A 24,956-nucleotide genomic window follows, 5' to 3' on the forward strand; every position below is an offset into this window, starting at 1 on the left:
GATAAATAAATGTTTCTGGATTTAATTAACTTCTATCTTATAAAACATTTTTCTTGATGATTTTGCTGAAGTCTGGCAGCCCCTAAAGACTGGTGTTGTAGAGGTGGGCTGGCTTCTTGGAGGAAGTTTCTTTTTAAAATATCTACACCTGTAATGTTTACATAAAAATCATTTGAAATAAATGTCTCTATGTTGGGATCTTGCTGGGTAGAACTTGCCTAACGAGGGAAAACAATCCACACTGTCAGGAACAGTCTCCGTATGTTGCAATTGAGCAAAGCTGAATGCACTGTATGTGGTGGCTCAGCTCTTAGGGCAGTGCCTAAGTGGGAAGGGCCCTGCTGCCTCCTTCGAACCTCTGGAGTTTACCTGAATTTTCAGGTAGCCCCAGGATCTTCCCATGTATTTTCCATGGAACCTTACAGGAAATGGGTAACAAATAACACATATTCAGCAGTCTACCACAACTGTATTTGAAAGCAGAAGCTTACCTATGAAGAAGCCTTAGCAAAGCCACCAGCTCAGCTGCAGCATGGCTCTTCTGTACAATGTGTGCCCATACAAACCCTTCTTAGGGAAGGAGCAGACATAGGGCTGGGGGGAACAGATGGGAGGCAAGTGCTGCTGCCCTCTCTCCTGTTTGTTCAGTTCACTCCAGGGCCTGTTTCTGAAAGAACAGAACAGCCCCATGAGCTACAGGCCCAGCAGTGGAGCAGGCAGATCATACAGATGTCAACAGCACAAACAGCCCCGACCCTAGCATGAGCCTGGGGCCTAGTCCCTGCACTGTAGCAGGAACTTTGAGTTGCCTTCTCCCCTGAAACTAAAGGCATTTTTCTATCTATTCTTGATAGATGCCAGTGTAAGATGGAGCAGCTGGAGACTGGCCTTTAAGTGATAGTCCCAGCTTTGCACACACCTTCTGTGGGCTGCAGCCTTGCTGTTTCTTTGGGGATGTCCACTCTGTTGGAGGCCAGTATTTCAGCCTGGAATGAATCCATTTGTGTGTACCAGGTCTCAGGACTATCCTGGAAAAGGCAGCGAAAGAAGGTGGTGTTAGTGCCTTGTTGGGACCTCTGCAACCAGCAGAGATGTGTTAAGCCAGCCAGAGAATGGATGCCTCAGCCCAAATGGGATGCTGCCCCACAGTTAGGGTGCTTTGTGAGAAACTGTAAATGCTGGCAGCAGTACGGGGCTGAGCACTGCTAAGAGCCCCTGAATGCTGTTAAACAGCAGCAACCAGGCATCCACATTGTAAGGCCTGCTGAGCTCTGTTAAGTTTGGACTAAAGCAAAGCAGTTCCCTTGGTTCAGCCCCTCTCTACCTCAAATGGCACTACATGCACTTAAGTGTACCCAGACTTGGGGTAAAAGAGGATGGATGGTACAAGGAACAAAATGCTGCCCCTTGTTTGCTCCACCTCCCCTCTCTGGACCCAACACTGCCAGTTTACTCTCTACCTCAGGAGCTACAGTCAGGAAAGATGTTATTTGGAGGGGCTCTTGTCTCCTTGGCCCTTAGGCCATACTTCTGACACCCAAGGTGGCACAGCAGTAGCAGAAGGAGATCCCTCCTTGCTCTGCTTTGGGGCCGAGGTCAGAGCGACTGATCTTCCTGAACACTAGGACTGAAGATGAACATTACAGCTTGGTTCGTTCTCAGTCTCTGCGATCTGATTCAAGACTAGATTTCTTAAGAAAAGTCCAGTCCTCATGTCCCCATAGAAGGTCCTAAGGCTACTAACAAACCCCATAAGGAAGGCATGTTTACCATAAAGAGCTGGAACAATGTGTCCCCTACTGTCATCCTCACGTGTTCCTCCACAAAGGGAAATGTGCGGACGAAATACTGCAACAGAACAAAAGGTTGGTGCACAGGGAGTAGGGATGTGAGTGTGAGTGTGTGTGTGTGTGTAGAGGGTAGAAGCTGAACATAAGTTGTGGCTCCAGATAACTTCAGTGGTGTCACTTCCCACTGATTTCTTGAGCTGCCTCCTCTAGCTCCAGTGCTGCTGATAGCACTTCATGAACACAGCTTCACTTCACAAACACACCAAGAGGGTGTGACATGCGGGTCGCTGCTCAAGCCTCACCTTGTCCCCACTGCCCTCCCCTGGTGCCAGTTCTCACCTTCATTGGACAAGAAAAAAAAGGGGGGTATTTCAGTGAAGTGATCACAATGAAAGAGCTGCCAGGGAGTTCATCCTGCTGGGCTGTCAGTGTCTGCTGAGGTGAATGCAATGACCCTCTATATTAGTGGGTAGGTTTGTGAACCCCTTTTCACAGTGAGCAGCCCCTTTCCTGCTACTGACAGCATGTTCCTTCCTCTTCTCAACTGTTACTTGTGGTTGTTAAGCAGGCAGGGCTGTGCTGAGGCAGATCAATGCAGCAGGTCAAACACAGCTACTTTGTGAAGGTAAAGTTACTTCTGCCTTTGCAAATTAGCCCATTTCTGCTGAGCTTAGAAACACCCTACAGTGCATGGAGCCGTTCAGCTATGGCACTCTGGGAGGAGACCTCATTCTATGATGTCCTCTGCCATATACCACCACACTCACCTCCAGAGAGATGCTGGCTTGTCTCTGGCTCCCTGCATGATCCTGATTCCCCATAGCAACCATCAGGCTGTGCACTACTTTCAGCTGGATCAGCTCTTCTGCCACTTCTGCTGACTCCTTTGCTAAAATGCTGCAATGGAATCAGCCATCAGCTCCCACCATGCACGCAGGATGCAGCACACAACAAAGGGCTCTCACAGCTGCACCAGGCTGCAGACTGGGACTGAGTCTGGGCCTCTTGATGCAGAGCTAGTGAGACCCTAATGGCTCTTCTTTCTACATTGTCCTCAGCTAGTGGCATTATTGGACAGGAGACAGAAGTGGCTCAAAACAAGCAAGAAACACTTAGCTGTGCATGGACTGTCAATCATTTAACATGTAGATTTGGTGAAAACCATCTGATAAATGATTGGCAGGAGTTTCCAGGTATATTTGTTAAAGGCTAGCAAATTTCCTGTGTGACCACAAAGAATCCAGGACTAGAGGTAGAAGCATCACCAAGACTGCTTCTGTGAGCCTATCCACTGGAAGACACCCCAATATGCTTCCCAGTCCATTAAGGGTTTGCAGGAGAAATGTTGTCACAGCACTACCTTGTGGACATTGCAGGAAATTCACAGGAAACGTACAAAGTTTAGCTCAGAAGGTTGAAAGTCAGGATCTCCAGTCAGATGCAGGCACTGGCTTCTTTCACTGGATGGCTGATGTTAACTAACAGTGTTTCACTGCTTGACGAGGTCACCAGCTATGCTGAGAGCACTTCAACCTTCTAGGCCCAGTCACAGAGGAGACATTGTAAATGTACAAATGGCCAGATATGAAGGGATTCCACAATTTTATTTCCTTTGAAATAAAATTTCAAGTCAGTTGAGGTGTCAATAGCAGGGAGTGGCTGAGCACTGCTACCTGCAGACCTGCAGGCAGTGTCTCTACCCTGCTCCTGAATCACTCTCTCTCTGAGCCATCCAGAGCAGGGGGCTTGGAAGAGCCAGGGTGCTTAGCCAGAGTAAAGTGTCAGGGGTGAATGCTCCCTGGGAAGAACACGTCCCAGCCCTTTCCTACCCAGAGGAAGCTGCTTCTCTAAGATCCTTCTCAGTTTCCTGTGGGTTTGGTCAAGAGTTTCTTACCCAATAGCTTTTGCAGCAGCTGCTTGCTGAATATATACCAGCACAGGCTCCCTCAGGCAAGGCAAGGATGGGTCTGCATGAGGAACATTAGGAAGATGAGAATGATGCTTTGACATGCTTTTTCTATGAAATGTTAGAGGGGAGAAGAGAGAGAAGGTGAGGTTACACTGATAGCATAAAAGGAGGATACTGTTTTTCAGAAAATGTGCCCCAGGGAAGCTCGTGGCTTTGTACCGTAAGTGGTAGTGCAGGGATCTGTGTACATGGCACCCATGGCAGCACAGACATGGTCACTGCAGCCTGCTCTGCTGAGTCAGAGAAGGAAATACCCAGGGCTGGAATTGTTCATCATCCTCACGCAGCAGATGGCAGTCTTCAGTGGGTCTGTGAAGGCCTGTACACTAGCACTAGTGCTTACACTAGCTTACTAGTGCTTGGATGTCCAAGCACCTATGTGCAGCCCATTTCATGGCATTTATGTGTCAAGAGCCTTGCTATCTTCCTGACCTTGCTAGACATGAGCTTTGTAGCACTGAACTACACAAAGTTGTTACTCTTGTGTTTTTGAAGGATGGAGGAGCCCTGGTCCCTCAGCAGGAGAAGTGGGTCTTGCTCTGGCCCCAGCCCAGGCACCTCTTGCTGCCATTCCCCTCACCACGTGGGACAGCTTCCTGCACGCCACCCCTCCCCCCCAAAGTCAGGACAATACATGAGCCCTTGCAGAAGGGGTCAAGGGACCACTGGAAGAAGCACCCCTGTACCCAGCTTTGATCACCCTGGCAAGCCACAGCCTGCAGTATACCCAGGCGCCTTCTTCAGTAGTTTTACCTTGGGCTGTTTCGCTGCAGAATGCAAACGCTTCCTTCCTGGGTGGTATCAGTAGTGCAACCAGGCCCTTCAGCAGGGCTGACCGAACCTCACAGGCCATGAGGGCCCTCAGCAGCTGGATAGCTAGAGAAGAGAGGGAGCTGCTGTGAGCTCCTCCTCTGCACAGGGCCTCTCACTGAGTGCTTCAGTGCTGGCCCAGACATACACGCCTGTTGATGAAGACCAGAACATGCTTGTAGGAAGGGACAGGGTATTAACTGCACTTACAAAGCCGCCTGTCTTTGCAAGCAAAAACCTTCACGCTTCTCACACTGTGAGAGCGCTAAAGCCGTAGAGCTGGCGCGCAGGCAGGCGGCGGCAGCGGCCCTCCCGGCTCCCGCGGGCAGCCGCGCCTCGGGACGGCCGCTAGGACCGACGGCTTTAACTGCCGCGCCTCGGGACGGCCGCTAGGACCGACGGCTTTAACTGCCGCGCCTGCGGGAGCGGCCGCTGGGACCGACGGCTTTAACTGCCGCGCCTGCGGGACGGCCGCTGGGACCGACGGCTTTAACTGCCGCGCCTGCGGGACGGCCGCTAGGACCGACGGCTTTAACTGCCGCGCCTGCGGGACGGCCGCTGGGACCGACGGCTTTAACTGCCGCGCCTGCGGGAGCGGCCGCTGGGACCGACGGCTTTAACTGCCGCGCCTGCGGGACGGCCGCTAGGACCGACGGCTTTAACTGCCGCGCCTCGGGACGGCCGCTAGGACCGACGGCTTTAACTGCCGCGCCTCGGGAGCGGCCGCTGGGACCGACGGCTTTAACTGCCGCGCCTGCGGGACGGCCGCTGGGACCGACGGCTTTAACTGCCGCGCCTCGGGACGGCCGCTGGGACCGACGGCTTTAACTGCCGCGCCTGCGGGACGGCCGCTAGGACCGACGGCTTTAACTGCCGCGCCTCGGGACGGCCGCTAGGACCGACGGCTTTAACTGCCGCGCCTCGGGAGCGGCCGCTAGGACCGACGGCTTTAACTGCCGCGCCTCGGGAGCGGCCGCTAGGACCGACGGCTTTAACTGCCGCGCCTCGGGAGCGGCCGCTAGGACCGACGGCTTTAACTGCCGCGCCTCGGGACGGCCGCTAGGACCGACGGCTTTAACTGCCGCGCCTCGGGACGGCCGCTGGGACCGACGGCTTTAACTGCCGCGCCTCGGGACGGCCGCTAGGACCGACGGCTTTAACTGCCGCGCCTGCGGGACGGCCGCTAGGACCGACGGCTTTAACTGCCGCGCCTGCGGGAGCGGCCGCTGGGACCGACGGCTTTAACTGCCGCGCCTCGGGACGGCCGCTAGGACCGACGGCTTTAACTGCCGCGCCTCGGGAGCGGCCGCTAGGACCGACGGCTTTAACTGCCGCGCCTGCGGGAGCGGCCGCTAGGACCGACGGCTTTAACTGCCGCGCCTCGGGACGGCCGCTGGGACCGACGGCTTTAACTGCCGCACCTCGGGAGCGGCCGCTAGGACCGACGGCTTTAACTGCCGCGCCTGCGGGAGCGGCCGCTAGGACCGACGGCTTTAACTGCCGCGCCTCGGGACGGCCGCTAGGACCGACGGCTTTAACTGCCGCGCCTGCGGGAGCGGCCGCTAGGACCGACGGCTTTAACTGCCGCGCCTCGGGAGCGGCCGCTAGGACCGACGGCTTTAACTGCCGCGCCTCGGGACGGCCGCTAGGACCGACGGCTTTAACTGCCGCGCCTCGGGAGCGGCCGCTAGGACCGACGGCTTTAACTGCCGCGCCTCGGGAGCGGCCGCTAGGACCGACGGCTTTAACTGCCGCGCCTGCGGGAGCGGCCGCTAGGACCGACGGCTTTAACTGCCGCGCCTCGGGAGCGGCCGCTAGGACCGACGGCTTTAACTGCCGCGCCTGCGGGACGGCCGCTAGGACCGACGGCTTTAACTGCCGCGCCTCGGGACGGCCGCTAGGACCGACGGCTTTAACTGCCGCGCCTCGGGACGGCCGCTAGGACCGACGGCTTTAACTGCCGCGCCTCGGGACGGCCGCTAGGACCGACGGCTTTAACTGCCGCGCCTCGGGACGGCCGCTAGGACCGACGGCTTTAACTGCCGCGCCTCGGGACGGCCGCTAGGACCGACGGCTTTAACTGCCGCGCCTCGGGAGCGGCCGCTAGGACCGACGGCTTTAACTGCCGCGCCTCGGGACGGCCGCTAGGACCGACGGCTTTAACTGCCGCGCCTCGGGAGCGGCCGCTAGGACCGACGGCTTTAACTGCCGCGCCTCGGGAGCGGCCGCTAGGACCGACGGCTTTAACTGCCGCGCCTGCGGGACGGCCGCTAGGACCGACGGCTTTAACTGCCACCGTGATCCCTCCTGCAACTGCTGAAACCAGCAGTTACAACTGCCCTTGTGAAGCCTGTTCTGTTTTCGACCAGCGAAAGGGGCAGCTCCACCGAAATGGAGCCTCAAAAAATTCCTCGACACTCGTGCTTGTTCCTCTCCACGGAAATCTTTAGTAAAAGGCGAAAGATTTATACGATCTGAAGAGAAACCAGAGTATGCCCCCCAGCCCGCCGCCGACGCGCCAGCCGCCCCACTGCCGCCCCCCAGCGCGCGGCGACCCCCGGCCCCGCCGCCCCGGCGCGGCCCCGGCGCGGCCCCGGCGCGGGCGCACGATCCGCGCTGCGCCGCGCCGGCCCCGAGCGGCCCCGCCGGCAGCGGTGGCGGCGACGAGCGGAGCGGGAGGGCCCGGTGCTGCCGCGGTGCATCCTGGGTATGCTAATCCACGTGGGAATGCTAATGAGGAACATGCTAATGAGGGCCCCGCCCCGCCTTTGCCCCCGCCCCCGGCCCGGCCCGGCCCGGCCCAGCCCGGCCGGCGGCAGCAGGGAGCCCGCCCGCCCGCCGGAGCCTCGCTCGCCGCCGCCCTCCCCGCAGAGCAGGACGCCGCGGCGGGGCCCGATAGCGCCAGCGCCCTCCCCGCGGGAAAGCACCAAGTCAGCTCTGTCTTTGACCAGCGAAAGGGGCAGCTCCACCGAAATGGAGCCTCAAAAAATTCCTCGACACTCGTGCTTGTTCCTCTCCACGGAAATCTTTAGTAAAAGGCGAAAGATTTATACGATCTGAAGAGAAACCAGAGTATGCCCCTGGGTCCCCCCGCCGCCCACCCCACCCCCGGGCCTCGACACCCAGCACACGGCGATGCTCACTGCCGCCGCCGCCGCTGCCAGCCCCGCCCGGTCCCGCCCTGCAGCCACCACCGCCGCCGCGCTCGGCCCCGTCCGGACACACCGGCAAACCGGGGCGGCGGCGCGGCGGCGGCTCGGGGCGGCGCGGCTCCCCCGCGCTGCACCCTGGGTATGCTAATGAGGAACATGCTAATGAGGAACATGCTAACGCGCAGGCGCTGCATGCACTGCGCCGGGCAGCGGCTTCGCTCCGCGGGCCGAGCAGCGCTGGGGCCGGCGCCGGGCGCGCTCCGGCGGCACAGCCGGGGCCCCCCGACCCGGCATCGCCGCCGCAACGCGCCGCGACTTTCTAGGCGCGGAGCGGTGGACGGTGCTGCCGGGCCCGGGCCCGGGCCCGGGCGCTGAGGGTCCCGGGCGGCCGGGCAGGTCGTGCGCGGTGCCGGTGTCAGCGCTGCGCTCCGCGCCCCGGCGCTGGGCACGGCGCTTCCGCGCCCGGCAGCGGCAGCGCAGCGCGGGGGGACCCGGCTGCAGCAGCGCGCTCCGGGGCCGAGTATTCACTGCACTTACAAAGCCGCCTGTCTTTGCAAGCAAAAACCTTCACGCTTCTCACACTGTGAGAGCGCTAAAGCCGTAGAGCTGGCGCGCAGGCAGGCGGCGGCAGCGGCCCTCCCGGCTCCCGCGGGCAGCCGCGCCTGCGGGACGGCCGCTAGGACCGACGGCTTTAACTGCCGCGCCTCGGGACGGCCGCTAGGACCGACGGCTTTAACTGCCGCGCCTGCGGGAGCGGCCGCTAGGACCGACGGCTTTAACTGCCGCGCCTCGGGACGGCCGCTAGGACCGACGGCTTTAACTGCCGCGCCTCGGGACGGCCGCTAGGACCGACGGCTTTAACTGCCGCGCCTGCGGGACGGCCGCTAGGACCGACGGCTTTAACTGCCGCGCCTCGGGACGGCCGCTAGGACCGACGGCTTTAACTGCCGCGCCTCGGGACGGCCGCTAGGACCGACGGCTTTAACTGCCGCGCCTCGGGACGGCCGCTGGGACCGACGGCTTTAACTGCCGCGCCTCGGGACGGCCGCTAGGACCGACGGCTTTAACTGCCGCGCCTGCGGGACGGCCGCTAGGACCGACGGCTTTAACTGCCGCGCCTCGGGACGGCCGCTAGGACCGACGGCTTTAACTGCCGCGCCTGCGGGACGGCCGCTAGGACCGACGGCTTTAACTGCCGCGCCTCGGGAGCGGCCGCTAGGACCGACGGCTTTAACTGCCGCGCCTCGGGAGCGGCCGCTAGGACCGACGGCTTTAACTGCCGCGCCTCGGGAGCGGCCGCTAGGACCGACGGCTTTAACTGCCGCGCCTCGGGACGGCCGCTAGGACCGACGGCTTTAACTGCCACCGTGATCCCTCCTGCAACTGCTGAAACCAGCAGTTACAACTGCCCTTGTGAAGCCTGTTCTGTTTTTGACCAGCGAAAGGGGCAGCTCCACCGAAATGGAGCCTCAAAAAATTCCTCGACACTCGTGCTTGTTCCTCTCCACGGAAATCTTTAGTAAAAGGCGAAAGATTTATACGATCTGAAGAGAAACCAGAGTATGCCCCCCAGCCCGCCGCCGACGCGCCAGCCGCCCCACTGCCGCCCCCCAGCGCGCGGCGACCCCCGGCCCCGCCGCCCCGGCGCGGCCCCGGCGCGGCCCCGGCGCGGGCGCACGATCCGCGCTGCGCCGCGCCGGCCCCGAGTGGCCCCGCCGGCAGCGGCGGCGGCGACGAGCGGAGCCGGAGGGCCCCGTGCTGCCGCGGTGCATCCTGGGTATGCTAATCCGTCGCATGCTAATGAGGAACCGCCCCGCTGCCCCGCCCCCCCGCGGCGCGGCCGGGCCCTACCTTCGTACTGCACCTCCAGGTGCACGGAGCGCAGCACGGCCAGCAGCGGCCCCACCACGCTGCCGGGGGCCTCTCCCACCACGTCCTGCCGAGACAAGGCCCCCCCCCTTCGTGACCCCTCCTTCGCAGGGACCCACAGTGGCTGCTCTTCTGTGGTGCAGGGCTACCCGGTGTGGCCCCAGGCACCAAGGGGAACGGCTCAGCTGCTGCTGGATGCAGCACCTGGGCCTTCTGCTGTGATGTGCAGGCCTGTGCCCTAGCAATCCCATTCTCTGAGCCAGTCCTTCAGACCAGGACTGGGGGGTTCCTGGCACCCCAGCAGCTCATACCCCAGAGATGCTGCCTGCTAGGCTTAGGGGCCTTTTGCTTGATGCCTAACTGCTACATTGTGCTCAGGCTGCCTTCCTGCATCCCAGCCCTGCCTGCTCCACCATGGGCATGGGGGCATCGACCCACTGGCCTCCTCTGACACAAAGTGCAGGCAGTATCAAACAGCAGAGCTCAGGACTGGGCTCTGGAGCACCAGCTTCACTCTGAGGCGTGGGCCTACCCCTTATCAGCCCTTGGGGTTGGGCCCACAGCTCCTACAGGAGTGTCCATGGGGGGTGTTTCAAACTGGGGAGAACCCTGGGTATGCTAATTTCATAAGGGGAAATCTCCTGCTTTCGTTGCTAAGGAAAGGAGCAAGATTAAACTTGCAGCATCAAAGTCCCACAGAGCTTTGTCCTGCAATGCATGGAGAGGAGAGCCAGAGATGGGGATTGTCTGGGGCCAGGGGAATGCCGTGGAAGCCAACAGCCGTCTTTCACTAGCAAAGTCAGCTACCCACCTGCATGACCCTGAGTGTCTGCAGAGAGAGCTGCTGGGCTCGCGGGGACGTGCACGGCAGCACAGCAATGAGGCCTTTGTAGACTTGGTTCTGGTACTTGGGATTGCCATGGCCCAAAGAGTTCAGCAGAAGCTGCACTTCTTCTTGAGCCTCTGTTGATGTGGATGTGGCCAAGAACTCAGCGATGGATCGCACCCCTGTGCAGGGAAAGAGATGCCAAGTCACACACCAGGATGAGTTTGCAGGTCCCACATCTCAACTGCTTTACTTGATACCCTGAAATAACCCAGTATCACATCCCTCAAAGCATGACTTAGAAAACAGAAGCCAGGAAAAATGTTCGTTGTTCTTGTCAGGACCCGCAACACCAACTGGGAAAGCAGTTATCTAATTTCTCAGTGGGAGTAGATGGCCAAGACCCTTCTGCAGGTGTTTACAGCAGCAAAGAATGTGGCACTCAGATGCCAGTAGTGCCGCTAAGGACCCCTCTGCTGATGCTGCCACTCTGTCTCTCCCAGAGGAAGCTGTGATGGCAGGTATCACCCCTGAGTTTCTCTGACAACATGAGGCATACTCTGAACTACACAGCTAATGGGATTTTGCTTCTACTGCTGGGGGGGGGGGGGGACAGGAAAAAAACCCATAATGCTCTTTCAAGAGATACAAGCACAAAGCCCTCCTGCCTCCAGAGGAGAAGTCTGGGAAAGCTTGTATGGGGTGAACACTGCAGGTAAGAATGGAGACTGGTTTGTGATTCTAACCGTAGCAGTTGCAACCAGCAGGACAGCAATATTGCATCAAAAGAAATGACTATAAAGAAAGTTGGCTTAAGAAAAACAGAGAGTGGATGAAATTCCACCGCTCAACAACAGCTGAGACTCTGAACTCCTTCTAACAAGACAAATGCTGCAGCAATCTGCTGTCCAGTGGGCGAAATGAAGGGAGTGGGCTTGGCACTGCAAGGAGCCCCCAGTGCCAGAGGTCAGGGAGAACATCCTCGCCTGAATGAGGAAAGAGCACAGATGGACACACCACCTACCATAGCTTTCACAGATGAGCTCCTTGTACTTCCTGCCAGCATTTGCAATGAGCTGAAGCAGCTTTACAGACTCCCTTTTGTCCTCCTCTTTCAGGTGGCCCAGCCCTAGTATTTCCAGGAGAGTCAGGACACCTCCGATCTCCAGAAATTCAATGAGGTATCTGCGTCTGCAGGGACAGGGGGAGCAAATCCAAAACTGACACCTGGAGCCCATCTTCCCCCGGGGCACTCCCTGTTCCTGGGAACCACCTCCTGATGCCTTTCTGCAGCGAGTGACCAGCACCCTGACAGGGAGCTCAGGGTGCCAGTGGTGCAGCTGGGACTGTATGAGCTGATAGCCACCAGCAGCACGCTTTGCTTCCTGCAGGCCACCAGCTCCCATTTACACTGTGCTCATTTCAGATATTGAGCCAGAGGCATGGAAGGCCCTGTCTCTGCACCAGACTCCTACGTCGTTCCAGTGAGCCAGTGGCTTGGGAGACCTGCTCAAGCAGCAGATCTGTATTGAAACTCTTGCGGTTTATAGTCAACCCTGACCTGGCTGGGGCCTGCCTTACATGAAGAGCATGCCTAGCCCTCCCAAATGCCTATCCTGGACTCACTGTTCCCTTTATCTGTTCACCCCCTCATCATGTGTGCCTTCTTCTCAACACTTCTCACGGCAGTGACATGCTGTACTCACCCACTTGCTGCTGATAAAAAGATGCCAATGGATTTCAACAGCTTGTCTAGGCAAGTGCCATACATGTAGCTGTTCAACAAGGTTAAGGAGGGAATTACAGGCCATCTTGGTCACGCTCAGGCAGTGTTTGGCAATGCAGAAGTCTGAACCTGGGTAATCTCTTTGAGAGAAAGCACTGACCCTCTTCCTATAGGCCACTACAGAGACACATGCACATCCCAATATGGGCTGTGTGGCCCAGCCAGTAATAGCCTTGCAGACATTTCTTCGACTAGAAGGACAAGATGTTTTGATGTGAGCTTTGTTGAGGTGAGAAAAAACATGAGTTCTAGGTCCCTGAGAGCCAGGCTACATGAATTTCCCTTCAGTTCTGGCTTTAGATAGCCGTATTTCCCCTCTAGAGAACATGAGTGAATATGGATGCCTCCACAAAGAAACTTACTCCTTAAACAGATTTTTGCTAGAGAACTTTTCCTTTTTCTCCATCCCACTATCCCACCCCACCTCAGCTTTCAAGAAAACAGATACATCATCCTTAGCCACGCTGTTAGGCGAGCCAGAAACAAGCTGGCTGCCTGGGAGAACTCCAGCTCCAGCTCTGGCCCTGTCTTGCCGTGATTGCTTTTAATGAAGTTGTCCAGCATGTGGCTTCGAGCAACATTGCGGGCACTGTCCCATTCCTGCAAGAATGCCATGAGCTTCTTGATGGCTTCCTGCTCTTTGACAGAAGTCATGATCTCTTCTGCCTTGAGGAAAATGAGAAAGAAGTTAAAAAAGGCTTTGGAGATAGAAACTGTCTGTACAAGGAATTACTACCAGAATCACATTTAAGATCTCGTCTGGTAAATAATCATAAAAACCTTAATAGCCATTAATTACATCTCATTTTCCTTTGTACTCATTTCATAGATAGGAAAACTGAGACAAAAAGAGAGTTCCTTGTACACTTGAGGCTGCACAATGAATCTGCAATGCACATGGGATTATATTCCAGATCAGATGGCTACACCACAAGAACTCTCTTCTTTGTTCTGTTAATAAAGTCATTTGATATTACCAATTCTCCTAACCTCATTTCTTGCTAGCCTCATGATATGAACACTGCATCAAATAGGTGACCTGCCAGAGAATAAATAGGGTGAAATGAGAGCACAAATAGGTATGGATTTATCGGTAACGACAGGGTCAAGGGGGCTGCAAATGCCCATTTACACAGCAGTGTGGCATGCTCTCTCTCAGGAGATGGAGTGACTGTCATTTTGCCCTGGGCCCATGTTCCCTCCAGGAAGATATGTTTGGCCTTGGCAGTGGAGTGGTTTGGGATCCTTTTGCATGGTGGACATTTGCTCTTTTTCACTTATCTAATCTCTAGGCACAGGCTCTGAGTTTTGAAAGGCATGTTCTTAAACAATCTGAGAAAACCCGAAATGATGAGAAATACTTGCAATAAGATTGAAACTTCAGAAACATCCTTTGCCTGCACCTCCTCCTATCCCTCCACATAGGTGTTAAATAAAGCATTCCATATTTTGCCTAATTTCTTTGGCACATTTTAGAGTCATTAAGATATCTCCTATTCCAGATCTACAATGTGAAGATGCCCTTAGTAGAAGGATGCAATGCCAGAGGACTAAGCTCTCTATCCATTCAGGTAGACAAGAATTCTACTGACTCATATGTATTAGCAGTAGTATATGATGACTAGTTTCAAGGAGTCTTACAGTTAAGCATGTAGATAGATGCAGACCGAGGAACAAGGCAGACCTGCCACAGATAACTGTACTGACACAGGTGCGTTGTCCTCCACCAAGCTACATCAACGTACCTGAAGTTAAGATGGGAATACACTCCTTGTTTCATCCAGTCCTTGGACTACCTACGTAAGAAAGTTGCCATTTTAGGTTTTAATAAAAGTGTGATTTAAGAGCAAAAAAAACCCCAAAATGACAAAAATTGGGGGGGGGGGAAGGAGGAGGCAGAACAAGAACATTTTCTCTCAATGAAATACAAGTCACCGAGATTACCAGTTTCCCATCTGCACAGTTCTTAAGACTTTTCTCCTAGAACTTGAAGCAAAATCCCAAATTAATTTCAGAAAATCTGCAAGACATCTGCTCAAAGGAACTTTCTGTTGCTATAGGCTGAACCAATGAGAGGTGAAAATGTACCATACCTTGATGTCCGAAAACAAACAAACAAATTCTTGAAAAAGTTTACTAAGAAACAATGTTTGAGAATTAAGATGAGATGAAATATCATTTAGGAATTAACAGCCTGTATTCTGTAAGGAGTCTGTGTCCTTGGCAGGGCATTTTCAGGATCTCCTTTGAGTGGAAGCAGGTTTAAAATAAATCCACGTTCCCAAAATAGTTGTGATTGAAAGTGTTATTAGCCATAACAAATGTTAGTGCTGACAGGAGAATGGCCTGTTAGGGGCCTTTGGTGAAACAGTCAAGTGAAAGTCATATTTCACATTATTGCAAGCATTTTCCTGTGATTTACAGAATATTTGTGAAACATTACTTGCAAGGCATATGATTGATACTGAGAGAACTGCTAGTGTGCAGGGAGAACCTGTATTTCACAGAGACTGTTTGCATGAAATTTACAGTCCCATAAAGTGCTACTCTGTCCTCAACAGAGATCTAGTTAAAAGAACTTTACAGTCTGAAACATCCAAAAATTGATTCTAAATTAACGTTTCCATATTTATGTTTTAGATGCTGGTGGTGTACTCTATCCCATTTTTATTAGAAAGCGGCAATAACCCCAATAACCCCCACTATTCAGAAACCAGCCTCTGGACGTGAGGATTTTAGTGATACAAAGTGCTTGCCTATGATACAATGGCAAAGAAAATGGACTTTGAAAAAATGATCGCATGGGGCTTCTGAGGATACAATGGTATCAATACTTGGCTGATCTAATAACATAATCTGTTGACATAGCAGTCTTCCTGTTAGTATTGAAGTACCCTAAAACATGTATAATTATTTTTATCATGATCATTTTACAAACGAGAATATACAGACACAGAAAAGTTAGTTGACTTGCCACAGTCATTTATCAGTGGCAATATCAGCACTTAACTCCTGCTTGTTGGCTTCAAACTCTGCTCTCGCCAGTGCTGTGCTGCCACCTCTGTGACTGGATCTAATAATCAAAACAAGTCTGGATCTGGGCAGTGCTTTTTTTTTTCTCCCGAGAAAAGCCCAAATGATTTAGGAACTAACTCTGGCAATTCAGCAGTCCTTTATATCTTGAATATTGCTAAATCACCAGATTCAAACCAAAAAGTGTGCTGGTGCTGCAAGTGCCAACCCAGTCCAAGTATGACATGCAGCCTTGGACTTGTGGAACAGACAGGGATTGACAGTGATTTGCAGTTACCTTTGCACCTTGCAACATCAAGGTTGTGCCCAGCACCAGGCACAAGCAGAAGTTTCTGTTTCCCTGGCAGGTTTCACTCTCCCCTGGCAATCCCACACAACCTTTCCCTGGGCATCCTAGTGCTTTCTACCCCATCCCATTCAACCCAAGCTCCTACTGGCCCCTCAGTCACCCATATGTCCAACCTCCCATCCTCGTCACCTATGTTAATTCCAGTCGTGATGCTGACTCCAGTCCCTGCATACACCTCACCCACATTGAGCCCCTGCCCTGACCCCTACATCCATCCCAGCCCTTAGGTCCCTCCATCCTAACCCCATTCTAGAGTGGACATTCCCCCCAAACCCTTACCTCTATGCCCACCCCAGCTCAACAGTCCAACCTGGTCTGATCCACCCCAGCCCCAAGCCCTGTGTTCCCCCACACTCTGACTCTAAAACCCACCACTGGCCCTACAGTTCTCCTGCAAGATCCCATCCACAGAATCACAGAATGGTTGAGGTTGGAAGTCATTTCTGGATGTGATCTATTCCAACCCTCTTGCTCAAGCAGGATCATCTAGAGCACATTGCCCAGGACTGGGTCCAGACGGCTTCTGAACATCTCCAAGGATGGAGACTCCACCACCTCTCTGGGCAACCTGTTCCAGTGCACAGTTACCCCAGAATACACAAGTTTTTCCTTTGGTCCAGATGGAACTACCTGCATTTCAGTTTGTGCCGGCTGCCTCTCGTCCTGTCACTGGGAGTCACTGAAATGAGTTTGTCCCCATCCTCTTTGTACCCTCCTACCTCCTCAATACCCCAGCCCCCAAAGCCGACCCAGCCCCATACCCCCTGACCCCAATGCCTGCCCCAGACCCTACAATCCCCTCCCACATCCTGACCCCAACACCCAGCTTAGGCCTTACAACCCGCCGACCCACCCCAACACTCGCTCCAGCCCCCATGAGTCCCCCATGTCTGCCTCCCCCGACCCCAACAGCACCTCAGCCCCTATGCCCCCCTCACCCTGACCCCAATGCCCACCCAGCCCCCAATCCCGGCCCCACCATCCCTCGTCCTGACCCCAATGCCCACCGCGGCCGCCATGTCCCCCTACCCCCGACGCCCCCTCACCTTCCCGACAAGGGGCGGATACTCTGCAGCGTGACTGACACCGCCTCTGAGCCAATCGCGGCCCGCCTCTGCTCCCTCGGCCCAATGGGTGAGCCAGCTTCGCGCCTAGTGGGCGTGGCGCCGACGCCGCCGGCGGTTGCTAAGGTCTGTTGCTAGGGAAGCCGGAGGCGGAGGGGGGAGGAGGAGGCCATTGAGGCGAGGCGAGCACCTCTCCTTCTCATTGGCTGTGGGAGGCGCGGGGGGTGGAGCTTCCGGTGGGGAGAGCGGAAGCGCCGGAGGAGCGTGAAGTGAGAGCCGGCCGTGATGGGGAGCTGCAGGCTGGAGGCGGCGGCGGTGGAGCTGGCGGCGGGTGCGGCGGCCCTGGGGGCCGGAGGGGCGGCCGAGTCCTGAGGGAGGAGGTGCCGGGCCTGGGGGACGCGTGAGAGAAGGGGGGGGGGCGGGCTTGGGAGACCCTGGAGGAAAGGGGGGGACTAGGCCCTGGGGGGCCTTGAGGATAGAGGAGGGAAACTGGGCCTGGGGCCCTTTGTGGCAGGGGGGTCTGGGGGACCCTTGGGCATAGAGGAGAGAAACTGGGCCTTGGGGACCCCCAATGACAGAAGGGTTGAGGAGGCCCCTGAGGAAGGAGGAGGGGGAGGTTTGGACCTGTGGGACCCCCAGTGTCAACCTTACGACTTGTTTCAGAGAGCAGCACGAAAGGAGGGGCTGCAGATGGTCAGCCTGTGGTGATCCTTCTCGGTTGGGCAGGCTGTCAGGACAAATATCTAGCCAAATACAGTGCAATTTACAGTCAGAAGGTGAGTAGCTTGTTTATATTTTTCATAACACTATCATACATCCCTCTGGGAAACTGTCTCTTTTCTGCATGCTGGTAAGATCACTCTAAAGCCTCTCTTGCTCCAAAGTCATCGGGAGTAAGTGGTAAGTTCTGATGGTCATTGAAAGCTCCTTGTGTCTAGGAGCTGCTTAGCCAGTATTATGTAAGCAGTTGCTGAGGTCATCTTTGTGTGTGCAAGTGAGAGACAAAAATACTTTCTCAGAAGAACACTTTCTGCCTCTGTGTGAATGACTGGGGTATTTTAAGTCCTTTAAGATTGTGAGATAATTAATGAACTACAGAAACCCTTCCCTCCCCCCCCCCCCCCCAAAAAAAAAAAAAATCCATAAACTTACTGCTTGCTAATAGGCCACAGCACAAACCTGGCAATGCCAGTCTGGAGACTGAGAGCATATCAGCATCTGTCATTCCCTCAGCTTTTCCTTTCTGTTGAGATAGTTCATCTATGTGTTGGGTTACAAATTTGTTTTATGCTTTCTGAGAAGCAGGCATTCTATGATATTAATACTTAGTCATTAGCAACTCTTTACATCTGAACTAAAGAGGTTGTCCAATTGCTGGTCTCCTAAGTTATGATATGTTCCTTTCTAATACCATAGTTTACTGGAATGATCTCAGCTTGTTGTATTGGGTCTCAGTTAAATGTTAGACACTTTAATTTTGTGAAAATGCCAAAATCTTGTTTTTTTTTACCAAATTTGTTCCAGATCTGGGTGGCAAGACTTGTACATTAACAAGTGTATTGTTAATATGTAATCCAGTGCAAGAGTCATTAATTGACTTCTTCTAGTGAAGAGTTAATTGTTAAGAGATTGTTATGACTAAGAGATGCTGCTGATCAGATGAGGAGCGTATTACATGGCAGCATGCCAACTTTGTGAAATACTTTTCTATCAGAAGGATGAGGGAAATGGAAAAGGAAAGAAGGGGTTTTCTTAGGCCCCTAATGAGGAAGTGACTGCAGCCTTGGCCAGATGATATACAAACCTTTGATTTAAGAACTGAAACTCGATATCCTCTGTTCTTCCTAGCTCGCTGTTCAGGGAGCTCTGGGAGGGAGGATAGTCTTGGTGCCTCTGCCTTACAGCAGTCAGTGTATAATAGCAGCAAGTTCAGGGTGGCATGAAATGCCTTTAGAATTTCTTGCTTGGTATGAAACTCATTTAGAAACTTCTCTGAGGTCCTGTTTCCCAATCTACACCTACCTGAAAGATCTTAACTGTAAAGGCAAGTTGCATAAGCCTTCTGACTCTTTTCACTTGAATAGCTAAAGAGTTTCAGAAAGGATTACAAAACCACACTGGTGCTTATTGTAGGCGAGTCTTATAGATGGCTGCAAATGGATACTACCAAAGGACAGGAAGAAGTTTATTTCACTCTCATGAATTGGGTGTGCATCAGGGAAAATCCTTCTTCCCCAAATGGCCTTTCCTGAAGGTTTGTGAGTTGGAGAAAAGGGCCTGTTTTCTGTTCTTGGGTGAAGATTAACACTTATAACAGTGTGGGTGGTACTGTACTTAGGGGCTGTGCCAGTTGGCAAAAGACTTGGAAGAATCTTAGATGTCATCAAATTCAGGCCCTCTGCTATTGAAAAACCCTTTCATCATACTGTGTTGTTGTTATTACAATCCTGTTCGTATTGATGCTTTTCTACCGAAGAGCTTCTCATGGTCCTGTGACTTCTGTTGGCAACCTGACTCAAATCTTCCTGTTCTGTGTCCTACTGCTTGTATACTCTGTAATTTGCAGCACAGCCCAATATGGAGGTCTCTATCTGTTCTTCTTAGGGGTGCGCCACCATCCGCTACACAGCTCCGTGGAGGATGGTGTTCTTCTCGGAGTCTTTTGGCATCAGATCCCTCCAGACCCCAGCTAGGAGACTCCTGGAGCTGCTCTTCGACTACAGCATCGAAAATAGACCTGTTCTGTTCCATGTTTTCAGCAATGGTGGGGTCATGCTATACCGCTATATCCTTGAAGCACTCCACACAGAGCAGCCATTCAAGAGCCTCAAAGTAGTGGGCACCATTTTTGATAGTGCTCCTGGCAGAAGAAACTTGAGAGGAGGCCTTCGTGCTTTGGGAACTGTCTTGGTATCCACTAATGTGCTGCTCAAGTATTTCCTCTTGTTCAGTTTTGCCGCTACAGCTGTTGTGATGCGGATCATCCTGTACCCGTTGACCCGCTTCATCCATGAGAGTCATTACGATGTCCTGCTGAAAGCGCCCTCCCGATGGCCCGAGCTTTACCTCTATTCCCAAGCTGATGCAGTCATTGAGGCCAGTGAAGTTGAGCACATGGCTGATGCCCGGCAGCGGCTTGGTGTCTCTGTGAAAGCTGTAGACTTTTCAGACTCTGCTCACGTCAGCCATATGCGGGCATATCCCACCTATTACAGCAACCTCTGTATGACTTTTCTGTTGGACTGTGTCAGGGGCTCACCTTGTTAGTGGTGTAATTACTTATCTGTATGCCTCTACTTTGCTCAGGTTGTATAGGAAACATCACCCCCTTGCTTCTGTGTTTTTGAAGTGAGGAAAGCAGAGACTTCCTCTGTCCTCAGCTTTTTTTTCACTAGATAAATATCTGAACGCCTCCAGGCTGGCCTTTGCGCCCGCTGAGTCGTAGGAGCAAGTAGATGTGGGGTAATTTTAGGTACTAATGGTGAAATCCTAGCTTTATCTGCTTTACTAAGGTGTCACAGACTAGAATTTCACCTGGATGTTATTTGTTTCTTCCTGTCCCGTGTTGTTCTCTACTTTTTATACTGTGTTCTTGTCCCTGATGTCTAATGTGCATGTTCCGTTGCCTTGTACTGGTTCTAACATTACAGCTCTTCAATGTATTTGTTCTTTCTCTGTTATTTCTTTCATCTTGTAGTGAGCAAACAGAAGCAGCTCTGCAGAATTTCCCTCTTCTCTCAGTGCATTGTAACTGTTGCAGTCGTTGCTGGAGAGCATGCCCAAGAGCCAAATGCAAGATCTGGAGAAGGCTTGTGCATGGAAATATGACCAGACTGCCATCTGCTTTCATTAAAGAGTGTAGATAGCACAGCAAAGCACTGATTCCCTTGCCCTGGAAGGAGGCTTAAAAGTTTGTGATAAATTCTATGTTCTTCAACCGAAAGATCAGATTAATCTTTTTGTTGCTCTTCCTTTTTTCTTCCCTGTGTTCTCATGAGTAGTTTTAATTTTCTGGAGAAATGCACGTTTATTATTGTATATTGTGGAACAGCCTAGATTGTGCATCTGGGAATGCCGGGAAACTGGCATAGCTGTAACCCAGAAGACCTCAGAAATAGGTGGAATTGGAGAGAAAAATGGAACTGTCTATCGGAGCTATGATTTATACTAGGTGTTTCTTAAATCGCTTCCAGTGAGCTAGCCCACAAATGACCATGAAATTCAATGTTTTTTTTTCCCCATGATGCTCTTTTCAGATGATCAGTCTTTGCTGCTTGTGCAGTGTGTACTTCTAATGCAAAGAAATGATTTCATTTTACCCAGTGAAAAAGTAGCTTGTTGCACTGCTTTGCAGCCATGTTTGTTCTTGGGCTTTGTGATTTATTTTAGGGAGAGACGGGGATAAACTCAGAGGCAGAGCCTGCTAATAACGCATTTCCTCTGCGTCACAGCGTTGGAAACTAATTAAAAATGTGGTGGTCATTTTTAGCCAACTTTTAAGTTCTTACTCTCCAACTGCAGGAACAGGCCCTGCCATGGAGAGGCATGAACAAGGGGCTGCCCTTGCAAGGTAAGGACATGGAAAACACGAGAATTCTTATGAGTGTTTGCTGCCTGTGCTTGACTCGCCCACCCTTAGGGTGCTGCCATCCACAGTTACAAGGCACTTGCTGTTCTGAAGGGAAACACAGACAGAGAGATCTCTTGGGATGCGCTAAAATTATTTCTGAGTTTACAACATGAACTCTAACACGTCACACGAGACAACACAGGATGAGTTGTGGTCTGTGGCTAGAGCACCTGTTTTTAGCAGAATAATGTGGCAACACTTCCTTAAAACTAAGAATAAGCCCACGTTGAGCATGCTTTTGAGGGGTGGATTGCGGTGTATAGGATATGTGAGAATTGCCTAAAAGGGGGCTGACTGCCTGGTTTATTTTCAATTATTTAAGTGAAAACTGTCTCCAAGCATGAGAGCCCTTACTGCTTGAGGCACAGCCTTGTGTAGGTGTAATCTTTGAGTTTTGACTTCCACTGTGAGAATCAGCTGTGTGGGCTACCCTGTGGTATGAGAACTTTCAATAGACTGTTTTCTGTAAAGAAATTCTTATTCCTAGGATTTGGACCTAGGGGACCATGTCTGGATTTCATATCCCAGAAAGTCCATCACAGGTCTTGTAGATTTTTGAACCTAAATCTGACTTGTGCTATCAGTGCTGTAACTGCTAAGCTGTCATGTGTTTGCTTGCCTTCCTGGAGAACTGTGCTGTATCTTTCTTCTGAGCATCCAGCCTATTTGTGGGACTGTGAAAATGCTTAGGGAGCAGACGTGATAAAGGTTATTTAACTAACACTTGCCCTCGTGCTGATTTCTGTGGGTTCAGTATTTATAGAACTCTTAAACACTTTATAATGTTTAACTTTGAATTAATACAGTTGTGCTGGACTGGGATTCTGCTGTTGCTGTTTATTGCCTTGGGTGTTGAACTTCTCTGTGTGCCTATTTAAGCGCTTAGGCTGCTGTGGTGTGTGGTTGGCAGGTGTTGGAGCTAAGCCCTCCATCCCTGTGTGACAAAATGGTCAAAATCCCCCTGGGAAGAGCATCACACCTGTGTCACACCTTTAATCTCCCCCTTCATCCCTGCAACAGGATTGCCACTCCCTACCTCCTGCTGTCCATGCCCTCCAACTTCTTGCTTTCCGGTGCCGCAGCCTGTAATACCTGCCGGCCTCCAAGGTCTGGATCCCTCTGCGTCTTTGCTCCAATGTGCGTATTCCTACATACACGCTTCCAGCGCTCCATACTCTCACCTCTTTTCACCGGTCCTTAGAGTGTTTCTGTGCCATTGGCACCTCAGCATTGCGCTTGGCTGGGGGCAGCTAGACCACCCTTGTTTTCAGCACAAACTGTGCATTTGCAGCTTACTGGCCTCTTCAGCTCTAGGATCCAGTGTGCCTGGTGCAATGAGTAGCCCTGGTTTGTGGCTGTGGATCAGTTTATCCTGTGATCGGGTCCCCCAGAGCAAGAGCAAGGCTGGGGCATTGCCGTGCTGACGGGGAGCGTGTGCCTTCTGATGGAGCCCTGCATGCAAAGAAGTTGCACGATGTGCTTCACTGTTGTACTGTAGTCCTGCTGCCCTAAACTGCTGGTGTGACAGTGGGCACCTTTGAAAGAGCTGGCACGTGCCCAGGTAGCCGAGTTGCATTTCCATAGGCCACCCTGTACTACATGAACAGGAACTTATTCATGGGCATTTCTACTACTACAGAAACTATTTAAAAATTGGGATTAATTCATGTATCCACCCTTCTCAAAGAACAGTGGGGCGATCTCTAGCAGGCTAGTGATTTATGGAGGAAGTCACCCAGAAGATTGGTGCTGATGGGTTTAGTTTTCCATATCCTAGCAAATTTTAATTGTGATTATGAGCAATGTGTTAAGTGTATTGTATGATATATTGCCCTTTTCTTCCCTATACAACATGTATGCTTGCCCCCCTTTTCTGCCCTCTGTATTTCTGTTGCTTGTTATTTGAAACAGAAGGTTAATAACTTGGAGCCTGAAGGCACTCAGCCAAGAACTGATCCAAGCTCTACTGGATTTTTGAAAAACAACCTCTAATCCTTGCTAAACTGTCAGTTTGGTGCAGCCAGTGTTCCTAGAGAGCTTCAGCCTCAATAATGAAAGCCAAAGATTGGCATGTCTTGGTAGATCCAAGTAATCTTTGAGACAAAGGGAGGGGTAATGCAGATCAGCACTTTGGGAGAAAAAGCAGCACCCTGTGACTTGCTTTGGGGATAGGGGACAGGATGTGACACTTGCAGGCACCGTTTTCCTGCCAGCCTGTGAAGCCTTAAGTTCATTTTAACGCAGTTAAACTCTCACGTGGGGCCCTGCTGAGCTGTGCAGGTGAAATACCAGCTGTGGTGGGAGAGGAAGATGCCCAGGGTTCCCAGGGGCCAGCTGCTGGCATTGTGCATTTCCTATCTAGGTTAATTTTGCAAGAGCACAAATTAACCTTTCCTCATGAACAAAAGCCATTTGTGAGTGTTTCCTGCAAGGGAGCTGGCTGCGTGCTCAGTCCCATGTGCAGCCTTTTCTGCGTAGGCACTGGCGATGTTACAGGAAAGGCTTATAGAAAGAAAAAGGCTGGTGAAGTGGTGGTCAGGGTGGTTGTGGGCCTTGGCAGAAGAAAGTTTAGCTTCCGCTGACTGGATGGTGAGAGGACACCTGCACAGCCAGGGTTGGGAGGCTGCGGAGGTGCTGTGGGTGGTACAGGGGCCATAAACAAGTCCAGCCAGGAGTTGCATTTTAGACTGGTGGAAAATCTGTGATGAGAGAAGAATTCAAGCCAGGCTGCTGAATAAAGACTAATCTGTGTGCGCACATAATAAAGGCTTTTAAAAAATCTCCTGTTGCCTCCTGTATGTTCAGGCAGTAAACTGTAAAGACTGAGGCCTTATCTTTGTAGGTGTTGGCAAGTTGCAGGCGTATGCACAAAATGAAAAAGGAGTTGTGGACAACAAAAAAAATCAGGAATGGAGATGAGTAACTGAACTCCAGGTTCTTCCTCCTCAAGAACAGACAGGAGGAGGTGTGGAGCCAGTGCATGTGATGCAGAGACCCTGAGATGCAGGTGGCATCAGATGTCTGCCCCAGTGAGTGACAACCCCCGTGGCCATGCTGTGGGTGCTGGGTGCATGATGCTCTGAAGCTGGCGGCCTCTCTCCACGAGTTTGGCCTGCAAAACGGAGACTGGGATGGAGAAGTTGTTCCACGAGGTGGCAGCAGGCCCTCTCTTTCCTCCAGTCCCCGTTCATGGAGACATTTTAGCCAATTTTTCTGTAGGTTCAGTCATTAGGAAAGAGGGAAAGCTTGTTAAGGCTGGAGCTGGCCCTTGCAAGGAGGCTGCTGGGCCACCAGGCGTTAGAAAGGCTGTATGTGTGGGCTGAGCTGAAAGAGTTTAACAGGAGAAGTATGTCCCTTCGAGGAGGGGAGTGCTTAGCCCTGCCGTGTTGCTCTTGTGTCCTTGGGGCCACTTGTGTCCTTGTAGGGTGGTCGTCCCCCTGCAGATGACTGGGGCTGCATGTCCCTGCTGGGCACTGGTTGTGCTGAAATAACGAGAGGGGGCTGATCTAATTTAGGAGACAAGCACTGGCGTGGGGAGCCCGGAGGGGAGACCCATAGCATTCGTTGCAGCTCTGAGCTGAGGTACGATTGGCCTGCTGGGACCACAGCAAAGGCAAGGCTGCTGCAACCATGCTGCTCAGCGGAGGAAAGCTCTGCGCACACGAGCCAGCTGGAGCC

At 52.8% G+C, this 24,956-nt stretch overlaps 2 protein-coding genes and 3 non-coding genes across 6 annotated transcripts; 1 reads left to right on the top strand and 4 right to left on the bottom strand.

Moving 5' to 3' along the window:
- Positions 1-579: 579 nt before the first annotated feature.
- Positions 580-16,654, bottom strand: ARMH1 (armadillo like helical domain containing 1). The gene is made up of 13 exons (XM_062581731.1): positions 16,631-16,654; positions 13,948-13,998; positions 12,651-12,868; positions 12,123-12,191; positions 11,441-11,607; positions 10,402-10,598; positions 9,573-9,657; positions 4,513-4,635; positions 3,685-3,757; positions 2,558-2,687; positions 1,771-1,848; positions 920-1,028; positions 580-667 (listed from the first exon to the last, which is right to left on the bottom strand). Exons 3-13 carry the CDS (start codon positions 12,854-12,856, stop codon positions 645-647), a joined length of 1,260 nt encoding a protein of 419 aa, XP_062437715.1. The 5' UTR covers positions 12,857-12,868; positions 13,948-13,998; positions 16,631-16,654; the 3' UTR covers positions 580-644.
- LOC134143838 (U5 spliceosomal RNA) lies at positions 6,949-7,063 on the bottom strand. Its single transcript, XR_009959206.1, has one exon. It is a non-coding gene; the product is annotated as a U5 spliceosomal RNA (small nuclear RNA).
- LOC134143839 (U5 spliceosomal RNA) lies at positions 7,531-7,645 on the bottom strand. The gene has a single exon (XR_009959207.1). It is a non-coding gene; the product is annotated as a U5 spliceosomal RNA (small nuclear RNA).
- LOC134143816 (U5 spliceosomal RNA) lies at positions 9,171-9,285 on the bottom strand. The gene has a single exon (XR_009959185.1). It is a non-coding gene; the product is annotated as a U5 spliceosomal RNA (small nuclear RNA).
- A 239-nt stretch (positions 16,655-16,893) lies between the features above and the next one.
- TMEM53 (transmembrane protein 53) lies at positions 16,894-24,059 on the top strand. 2 transcript variants are annotated; one of them, XM_062580884.1, is made up of 3 exons: positions 16,894-16,979; positions 17,312-17,424; positions 19,253-24,059. In XM_062580884.1, the coding sequence occupies exons 1-3, from the start codon at positions 16,934-16,936 to the stop codon at positions 19,913-19,915; spliced, it is 822 nt and encodes a 273-aa protein (XP_062436868.1). In that variant the 5' UTR covers positions 16,894-16,933; the 3' UTR covers positions 19,916-24,059. The 2 variants fall into 2 exon arrangements, with proteins under 2 accessions (XP_062436868.1, XP_062436869.1); XM_062580885.1 differs by having other exon boundaries at positions 16,937-17,028.
- The last annotated feature ends 897 nt before the right edge of the window (positions 24,060-24,956 follow it).

Source organism: Rhea pennata, chromosome 8 (assembly GCF_028389875.1).
Source record: "Rhea pennata isolate bPtePen1 chromosome 8, bPtePen1.pri, whole genome shotgun sequence".
NCBI classification, from domain to species: Eukaryota; Metazoa; Chordata; class Aves; order Rheiformes; family Rheidae; genus Rhea; species Rhea pennata.